The 10,455-nt window shown below is 49.9% G+C and overlaps 1 protein-coding gene across 1 annotated transcript; it reads right to left on the minus strand.

The window, feature by feature from the left end:
- Positions 1–425: 425 nt before the first annotated feature.
- On the minus strand, positions 426–7,261 carry LOC111153464 (mediator complex subunit 10). The gene is made up of 4 exons (XM_022512489.1): positions 7,089–7,261; positions 5,817–5,900; positions 3,086–3,188; positions 426–883 (listed from the first exon to the last, which is right to left on the minus strand). Exons 1-4 carry the CDS (start codon positions 7,208–7,210, stop codon positions 785–787), a joined length of 408 nt encoding a protein of 135 aa, XP_022368197.1. The 5' UTR covers positions 7,211–7,261; the 3' UTR covers positions 426–784.
- Between the last annotated feature and the right edge of the window lie 3,194 nt (positions 7,262–10,455).

The following is a 10,455-nucleotide window of genomic DNA, read 5'->3' on the forward strand; positions in this document are numbered from 1 at the left end:
ACAGGTGTGTGCACCCCCTGGGGGAATGCGCAGCCCGAGGAGGCACGTCCCTAGCGTCCATGCATCTGCCTTCCTCCGTGTGTGTCACACCCTCTAGAAGACCAGCTGCAGGCGAGTAAGAGTTCTGCCTAAGTCAATGCTTGGAGAACAAACGTCATGAGTATTATTCACACTCTGGGGAAGTAATAATTGACTGTTTATAAGATACACACTGTACTATACTATAAAATGTTATAAAAATAATTACATGGAATAAATCATATAAATACTTAAAGGCTTTATTATACACTTACATCCAACTGAAACCCACGTGAAGTTACACTGAACACATTCTTTATGTACTTGGAAATATAAAATACCAACTTAAAGTACTTCTCAGATTAAACCAATTTTTTTTAGCTTTCTCAACACTATAATAAAATGGAAAAGAAACAGTACATAAAAACAAAACCACTAGGAATTTTTTAAAACTTAATGTACCTAGCACATTTAATATTCCCAAGACCACTCTGCTAGGGAGAATCAAACGCACTGCACTCGAAGACGTGCGGCCCGGGCCATGTGAGAACTTGTGGACCCAAAAGATGCACGTCAGGGACAGAGGGGCAGCTGGAGCACAGCCCTGCAAGCCCTCCAGGCCCCGCCCCACCATCCCCCAAGGCCAAGGCCAAGAGCAGGACGGCTGGAGGACAGGACACGGATACCACTGTCAGTCACAGCCTGCCTGAAGGTCACGGTGACTCACACTAGACCAGGAGGGTCTTCGGGCAGCAGGACGGCGAAGTTAGGAAGGGGGGTGGTCCTCCCCTCGGATGCTTCGATACTTAGCCATGTCTTCAGGAAATACTTTAGAAAGTTCTTGAATCAACAGACTTTTAAATTTCTGAGAAGAAAAACATACAACATCAAAATACCTTTGTGACCCATGCCCCAAGGGAAAGACACTCCCACACCCCCCCAAAGCCTCAAACTGGGCGGAGAGCGTGTGCTCTGTCCGTGCAACCAGCCGTTCCCACACGGCCGGCTCATCCCCACAGAGGCACTCAGGACACCGGCTGCCGACAAAGGCCACCAAGCCGGACGTGCACCAGAGCTACACCGTGAACTACGTGAAGGGAATGCTCAGCGCAGCAGTAAGAAATCCTCCAGAGAAAGCCCCTCTCCTAAGGCGCCAGCCACGCAGCTGGAAATGACTTCTGCAGACAACACATGTAACGGGAATCTTCAAGTATTATTTAATTAAGCAATTATTAACTCAAACGACATCAAATTCACTGTGTGCAAACAGCCTCATCAAAGCTTTCGGGAGCACCCGGAAGCCTGTCTACTCCAAATGCAGCGGCTGCGTGGCCCCACCTATCCGCGGACCGTGTGTCTGAATCCCATCTTAAGAGCAGCTACGTTTCTGCCAGCGTCCAGAGCCTCGTCTAAGTCTTACTGAAAAGCAGCACTACGGACAGGAACGAAGACACAGCACGAGACATGACATCCTCCAGGGACACGGCACCGCCACGGACAGCTGTGCAAGCCGCGGCTTTCGGGAATTTAAATACGCGGTCCGCTGAGACAACAAAGGCCACAGAACTGCGCCGCGAGACCTGCACAGGTCCCCGGGGACGCAGACTGCCAGCGGGCGCAACGGATGCCCCCGAAGGCAACGGTCCCCGTGCATCCCTGCCAGCAGGCACCCCCGCGCCACAGCAGGCAGCATGGGGAGCCCATACCCAGGGCCCACGGCCCGTGCGGAGCGGGACGTCTGCTCACTCACACAACAGTACAGAGCCTGCTACGGATCAGGCGACATCCCGTCCCCAGGGCGAGGCTGAGCTCAGCAGCAACTCGGTCCCTAAGTGACCAATCAGGAAGCTGCGGGTGCCCCACGGACAACCACGGCAGCACCGCAACCAGAGGGCCGGCTCCCAGGCATCAGTACAGATCAACACAGATCACCGGGGTGAGGTACTTAAGCCCTGTGACCCCAGGGCAGCCGTGACACCGTGACCAACACATCACTGTCACCCTGACAGCCTCTCCGCTCATTCCCGGCACCGGGCCAGGAGCCCGAGCCCAGAGGCCAGCACACAGCCATCCCTGCACACTGTGGACAGTGGCAAGGAGCTCTGTGGGCACGGGGCACCCGCGGGAGCACCACACTCACGCCCCGATGTCCTGGAGCCCGCACGACCGTGGCAGAGCTGAAACAGAGGAAAGAGGAGGTGGCATCTTCATCAGGATTTGGGAAAGGCTGGTCTGCAAGGCCTCTCTTGAGAGGCGACACTCTCTGCGGCCCTCTCTGAGAGCCCGAGCCCGAAGGACAGTGGTGTGCAGAGAAGGCACCGGAGCTCCAGAGGGAGGCAGCCGCATGAGAAGGAACGGAAGCACCGGGGTCTGGAGGATCCCCAGCAACAGCCACGAGGCCCGGGAGGCAAGAGGGCGTGCAGTCCAGGTGTGGGGCCACTACAGGGATGGCACCAGCCAATCAAAGGAAAAACCACACACATACCCCAATCTGACCCAGAGCACAGTCAATTCAAGTTACGAAAACAAAACCAAAACAAAACCCTAAATATTTCATATTTATGATGCATGGAATTTTCTAGTAGTCATGAAAGCAAAGCAACACGGAGAGAACGTCCTCTGTGCACAACTGCAGGACGGGGAACAGGATCCAAAGGGGCCTGGACGCAGGCGCAGGAGAGCTTTAGACAACCAGAAGGGAATGCTCTAAAAGCTGGAACCAGACTCCAGGAAATGGCTTAGCAGAGGAAGTGAAAAGCATCGCAGTGCAAGCATGAGAGAGGAAAGGCTCACAGACGCGAACAGTTAGCCAGCGCCAACCAGCATCATGGAAATTAGCTTGGACTTCGCTCCAAGTGCGGCTACACTCCGCTCCCATTTGTCCCCACAAGGCTCCCTGATAGCTGCCCTCATCCGCGGTCCATTACATGCAGAAATCTCAACCGTGTAACCGTGTGAGACAGTTTACATTTTACCAGGTACGGAGAAGAACGACAAGGTCTATTAGTTAAATCTGCTCTGACAGTATTCCTGTTCTGACCTTGTCTTCTGCTTCTAAGAGCCTCACCTTCATTGTGTCGATCTTGCCTTTGACTTGTTCATTTTTGGCCAGAGCCCTCTCCAGGCACTCTTTGGTGTAGAGTTGGGGGTTTCGTCCTTGATCTATGTATCTGGAAACATGAAACACCTCAATTAACACTCTCATGGCCAGTAACCTATTCTCAGTTTTCTGATGGGAAAATAGGAGTTAGCTCTGAGTAAGTGCACACGGCCTTCTTTAGAGAAAACTGTGTCCAGAAACCAAGTGAATTAGGATTCTTTCATTTATGTAAGTACAGATGATTTGATCTCATATTGCTTCTAATAATGTGAATAACTCAGGAAATCAAGGAATGTCACTTATAAACCAAGCTTCATGGCTCTGTAACTCGACAGTTTTAATGTTTGTGATCTTCCAAAGGTTTCGGAGCCAGGAGCCCTGATCTTCACAATAACCTGTAAGGTCAGGCAGCTCTTGACGTGAGAACTCACGTGGGCCGGGGTTTCCAGCCTGAGCAACAGCAAGGAGCCCGCCAAGACACAGCCTCGGCTCCAGGGGCACCCCACAGTTCCTGGGGGAGCCCTTCGTAGAGGAGCCTTGGGGCTGCAGGAGGGGGTGGGGAGCTGCAGGTAGGACAGCCCCAGCCCTGCCCGCCCCAGGATTATTTACAAACCGGGCCCTGGTAATACTACTTTCCTAAATACATCCCAGTCACATGAATTTAACAGAGATTCTCTCCACTTATTTCTAAACTCTAAAAACTGTTCTTGAAATTTTTGACACTTATCCCCAAAAGTGTCATAACCCCAGAGACTCCATCAAGCATACTGCCTAGACGCACATCCACGTTCACCACCAGTGGGCCGCCCACTTGCTTCTGTACCTTACAGACCTGCATACCAATTATTCATTAGAAGAAATCACCTTCATGCTCCAGCAGAAAAAAAACCTGTCACTTCAGATCAAAAAAACGTTACTGTTAATGGCATAAAAACTGGCCTTTAATTATGACTATAACCAAAAAAATCAATAAATCACATATTCCAGAAATTCCATTTTATTGCAATGTTTTTGAAATGACGGAATGACAGAAGCCAAATTATGTTTTTCTGAACAAAATACATGCATTTCTGGAAAACAGCAGACAGGCTCACAGGCTCAAGTGTCCTTAACAAATAACCATCTCAACAGCAACGGCCTCCGGACGGGGCTCTGTGTCGAAGGCCCCAGCGCTGAGCGCCACTCTGCCGACACGTCAACCCGGAGCTCTGCACAGAAAGCCAAGGTTTCGTTTTACCTTCGCTACAGTGTGTCTGAAAGTGTGCGCTTGACAAGGCCACTGAGGACCTGGAACTCCCCCTGCATCGCGCACATCAACGGAGTTCGCACCTGCAGCTTAGCAGAGCTCAGAGGCCGGCTTAGTCCCAACCCCCCAGATGAATCTCAACCATCCTTTCCGCCCACTGGCTGTGGCTGTGCCTGCGGCTGTGGCTCTGGTCGCCCAGGCTTCACTGTGTGCTGCCACGAAGCAATCTTTCCCCAGCCCCCTTCCCCCTTTCCCTCATTTGCCTTCAGAGTCACTTGGCACCTGTCATTACATCCATCCCACACGTTCAAGACCAGGGAGGCACGACTGAGGACACTGCGAGGAAGGCCAAGTAGCCTCTGGGAGTCTGGGGCTGTACCACACGCACAAGACCTTCACTCCCACCTATACCCGGAGAGCTCAGTGGGTGGACAGAACACGCTGAGAACACACGACACCAGAGCCAGCAGATGAGGACAGAGCCATGACCAGGAAGAGTGAAGCTTATGTGTCCTGTGATGGGGGGTTCGGGGGTGGGCAGCTGCTGACCTGTGCTGTAATTAGGACTTCTATTCCTGACCCTCTGCAATGTAAGAGGGTCACCTTTCCCTCTACCGTTCCAGGAAATCCGGTGACTTATTTGCAGTTTTAATGCAGAAAGGACTAACATTCTTGCCATTCCAAGCCGGCTCCACCTGGGTCCAGTGGGGGGCCTTGCTGCCTGGCACAGAGAAACCAGGGCTGGCCGAGGAAGGACAAGTCCAGAATTTCAGTCTTAAGTCTGACGCTTAGTAGCCAAACAGCGCACTATAATTATTTACCCAGTTCCTTCAGCCATGAAATCTACCCATAAAACCGGAATCACACAACCTGAAGAGTTTACTTCCTGGAGGCGTTTGCCGGGCCGCAACTGTGAGAGGCACATACCACTCTCCCAAAGAAAACTGCGACCAGCCTTCCCAAATTTACTTAGCCTAAGGAGCCCCCCTCTTTTTCTTCCCCTCCAACCGTGCAGATCTTCACCATCTCCTAGAACTAGCACTCCCAGGGCGGTTCTGAAGATACAACAAATTGCTTCTCAGGCTGCTTCTGCCTAGTTTTTTTTTTTTTTAAATAATAGATAGAGCCCACATAAGACTTTCTACCTCTCAAGGAAAAAAAGAAGTAATATGGCTGCCATTTTGTCTAACCAGGATTCTGAAGGCCTATGATGTTTTCACATATTTAATAACCCTTTATTCACAATACAATATTGAGATTTTAATTTTTAATTCTATGAAAACATAAGCTCCCTGAGAGCAGGTGTTTTTCTCTACTTCCTTCACTGGCTTATCCCCAGGACCTAGGCTGTGCCTGCCACAGAGCAGGCACCTAAATGCCAGTGGTTGAAAGAGTTATTACAGCACAATACAACAAGAATTATACTCCAATGAGTACCAGAATGATACTTACTCAAACACTTCTAAAGGCACAGTAATGTCGTGAAGCTGCTGCCTGCACTTATCAATATCCTGTAAGCCAGTAACGATAAAATTCCTGAGGGAAAAAGCAAAAATGGGGCATGTGGTTAATTCTAACGACAGAAGGAACATCACCCAGCGGGCCAACGAGCGCTCCACACAAGTTCCTTACACAAGCCAGGTGAGTAGCTCTTTGGTTAGGTACAGAATTCCTAGAGAAGTGTGGGGGTTAGAGAATACCCTCAGATATCAGGTTTTCTTTCTAAAGTAGAAACTGCCATATTGGGGGATAAAAACCAACCCTTCTGAGAATCTGATGAAAGATATCAAACTTCTCTCAAAGACAACTGCCTACTGTGCACCTGGTTTTGTGTGCAGTATCAAGGAACACATGGGGCTCCCACTTAATCCATCCTTCAAACCTCAGGGGAGGAAAGCCATCCCTGCCTGGTTTCATTTCAGCTCCCCTCTGGAGCTTAATGAGATCACCAGACCAGTCCCCTAGCTCTAGGTTGGTAACGCTGGGCTGCAATTATGTTTGATGTCTGTAGCCCCTATAAAGCTAGGAGACCTTCTTCCCCAGAGCATTCATTCTGTGTGTTTGCCTCTGGTCCATCCCAGGCCCTAGCACCAAGGCAGGCACAGGGCTGTGGCCAACAAAGTAACTAAACGTCTGCACCCTTTCTCGCCACCATCCCCCTTTCCAATTCCTGCACACCCAGGGCTGCGCAGCAGGTAGTTCCACAACCTTCGGGCCCAGTTTAGTGAACTCCCCGAGAAGTCTTCCTCCTCTCTGGGGACAGGGACTGAACTCCCCAGAAGGGCCCAGGAGAAAACTGCGCGAGGGAGTCACACGCAGGCGAGGGCGGGCTTTGATTATCAGGCCCAGAAGCTGCACTGTCTGACCAAGACAACGTCTCCAAATGGGCCTTCAAGAAAAGTCCCCCAAAGAAGGAAACAGGGCCCAGGCCCAGAGGAGGGGCGGGCCCAGGCCCAGAGGAGGGGCGGAGACGCGCCGCTCTCGGCCAGGCCCCGGGTCCGCCCCCCACCCCAGCTCCACCGCCCTGTCTCCCCCATCTGGCTCCCGAGCCCACTCCCGGCCCTCCGGCTCCGGCTCCGCCCCGGGCGCCCCACCCCCTCTGGCCCCCCGGCTCCACGGCTCCCCGCCCCCTGGCTCGGTTCCCCTCGGTCCCCACCCCGGGCTCTCCGGCCTGGCTCCCGGCCCCGGCTCGGGCCGACGCCGACGACTCGGGCAGCCACTCACAGCTTCTGGTTGAGCCCGGCCTGGCTGCTGGGCTGGAAGTCACTGACAATGATGCCGAGCTGCCGGATGTTCTCCACGAACTTCTCCAGGTGCTCCTCTAGGTGGTCGAACTTCTCCGCCATGTCTCCGAAGTAACCACCACCCAGCGTGAGCCCGCTCCGCCGCTTCCTGCTTCCGCCTGGGCCCGCCGCCACTTCCGTTTCCTCCGGAGGCAGGAGGCGGGGCCTGGGGCGGGGCGGGGGCGGGGCCTAGGTGCAGGGCGGTTTGGGCCCTTTGGGGCGTGGTCCAGACCTAGGACTGACGTGCTAGGGGCGGGGCTTGATTGCGGGCCGGCTTGGACGTCGGCTTGGACGCCTGCTCGGCCGCTCCAGCATCCCTGAGATGCCCAGGTGAGTGGGATTCTTGAGGCGTTAGTCCTCAGGACTGCCCTGCGTGCTCTGAGGGCCACCAAGAGTCAGCGGTGGGGAGCTGCAAGACCTCGTTCTGCCTCCACTGGCCCTGGGCAAGTCCCCTCGGCTCTGAGCCTTCGTTCTTATCCATAAAATCGAAATGAGTATGGACAGCTACTGGGGCTTAGACGGGTTAAGACTGAAGCACAACAGCAGGGCTTATGCCCACGAGGGAAATGGCTTCTTTTTTCCCGAATACACAAATTACAGGTATTCACTGTAAATAATGAAAGCAACGCAGGAAGGAATATAACGAGGAACGGGGAAGAGACCCTGAAATCCTGCCCCGACACAAGCCGTCTTTGAGATCTTGAAGACCATCCGTTCCTGCATTTCTTGATGCGCAGGGTCCGGCAGGTTCCCTACCTACTCTCCTGGAGGCTGGCCTCCCTCACCCAGGGCCAGGCCCAGGCCCTCTTGGAACTACCCAGCCTTCACCCTGGCCCTGAAATGCATCTCAAGCTGGGCTTTAGACCTGTGACTTTCCCGGTAGCGGTCTGTCTGCTCTCCCCAAATGAGTATGTTAGCCGCCAGGACAGCTCAGAGAGATGATAAAGCCTCGTGTCAGGATGGAGGCCTTCTAGCACTGACTGCTGCCCGTCCCACCAGGCGTCTCGGTCACCAACATGCACATAGAACGCAGCATCTTCCCAAACACCCGCAGAAATGGAAATCCTAAAGTTTGCATGAACAGCCCAACAAAGACACTTACCCTGCCCCCGAGTTGGAGCCCTAGAGGTCAGCGGTGGTCCCCATTCCTTCCTCTGGTATGTAGTTAGCACCCACCTCCTCTAACTCTTCTAACCACCTTCCACTCAGCTCTCCCTTCCCCAGTGCCTGCCGCCTACTGAAGTCAGGCGTTCTCCCACTCCAGCCAGCTCTAACAAAACAGCACCCTGTGGGGCTTCCTATCGGTAAAGAATAACCCTCCTACTGCACAGAGCCTGTAGTAAACCGCTGTTCCTTGGTCTCACTAGAATTCTATCTTGCTCACATCACTCATGTTCTTAAGGAATTTCTCTGTCCGTTCTAAGACTAACTAATGTTTGCTCCTACAATAACCTTTCTAGACTCCTCTGGCCACAGTGACTTCTTCTTTTACTGGATATCATAATACACATCATCCTCATGTCTTAGGCAAAATGAGGGGGCTCTTTTTCTAGATGATATCTCCCAGATGTGACCAAAAATGAGAACCCAATGAAGGTAATTGATTTGTCAGACTTACTGAAGTCAGGGACTCCAATCAGTGTGGTGTACTAAACTCATATGGGAAGCCTCTGTTCTGCTCCGAATACACAGAAATGTTAGGTGAAATACCTCCCTCCCTATTTGACAACAGCTAACTTCAGGGGAATTGTAAAACAAGGCAGAAATAAAATACTTGCCAAAGAAGAAAAAGATGACTGGAGAGATATCAGGAGAGGAAGTGACCAGTCCTCCATTTCATGAGAAAGAGATAGATACTGATGGAACATAGGCTTTGTTCACTCTTTATTTTAAAAATTTAAGGTTATGTCTTTAATAGAATATATAATGTCTGAACATTATCTATTGGGAATAAGGAAAACATAATCAATTCAATAGAAGGTAAGAAACAGAATGCATGAAGCAAAGAACAAACATGGAAAATAAACAAGCACAAAATAAGATGAAAGCATTAAGGACAGATATGTTGGTGATCACAATAACAGATTTAAACACCCATAAACAGATTTAACTACTTACTTTTAAAAAGACTCTCAGATTGGAAGTATTATATGTTGCTGATGTTATGGTTGTTATTTTAGTCTAGCTATGTGGTTTTCCAAAGGCATACCTAAACAAGCACACAGAAAGGTTGCAGGGGTAGGGTACACTAAGATACGCTAGGCAGCTAGGATAAAGTTGTTAAAACGTATAAGATAAAAAAATTAGTAAAATGTAGAAAGACCTTTTTAGCAATAAAGGGAAGAAGCCACCAAGATGACCTATTAATATTAACCTATAAGCAACTAACACAGTCTTATTATACCTAGCACGAAAACTGACATATAATAAGGAAACATTCAAAACCCATAGTGAGAACAGAAGATTTGGAATACCTCTCTCAGAAAATGATAACTCAAGTGGGCCCCTATATGTATATAAGGAGGATTTGGATAAGATGACAAATAAATATGATCTGTGAGAAACAGTGAACCCTGAAAACAGATGGATTCCAAGTGTGTATGTATATTTATAAAAACGTGACCATTCAGTAGATCACAAAGCAATTTTCAGCAAATTCCCAGTTTTATCACAAAGGCCAGATTTTCTGACTTCAATATAATTATAATAAAAATCAATGAAGTTATCTTCTCTTTACACACACACACACACACACATGAAAACCAAAACACACTCTCTGAAGTAATCTCTGGGTGTACATACATCTGAATTTGCGAGACCCACTAGCTCGCTGTCATCCTGCAGTAATTACTAATGATACCTCTTTCACGCGCCACCAAAGGCATTTCCACGTGGTTGATAACTGACAGGGTCATCCTAGTTAAAGAGGAAAGTGTGAAATATTTGAAACTGAATGACAAGCCCTTCTTATCAAACTTCTGCTTTGCTCCTAAAGCTATACTTTGAGGGGAAATTGCCCAGAATTAATAAGCTGGGGGTTCAACTCAAGAAGTAACAAAAAAAATTTTTTTAAAGCAAGAGAGAAATCACAAGCCCAGAAATTATATAGAAAGGAGTGATAAAGACAGATCATGATGAAAATGAAAACTATTTTATTAGTTCTCTTTCTACTTTCACCAAAAGCTAAAAGATCAGCAGTAAAGAAAAGCTGACGTGTGAAAAGATGAATCAAAATCAAACAAGCACATTTCCAACAAGTCCATCAGGGAGGCAGAGAGAGAGAGAACACCAACAATATTATACATGAA

The sequence above is a fragment of the Enhydra lutris genome, unplaced genomic scaffold (genome assembly GCF_002288905.1).
Source record: "Enhydra lutris kenyoni isolate GAN:26980312 unplaced genomic scaffold, ASM228890v2 scaffoldscaffold32, whole genome shotgun sequence".
Taxonomy (NCBI): Eukaryota; Metazoa; Chordata; class Mammalia; order Carnivora; family Mustelidae; genus Enhydra; species Enhydra lutris.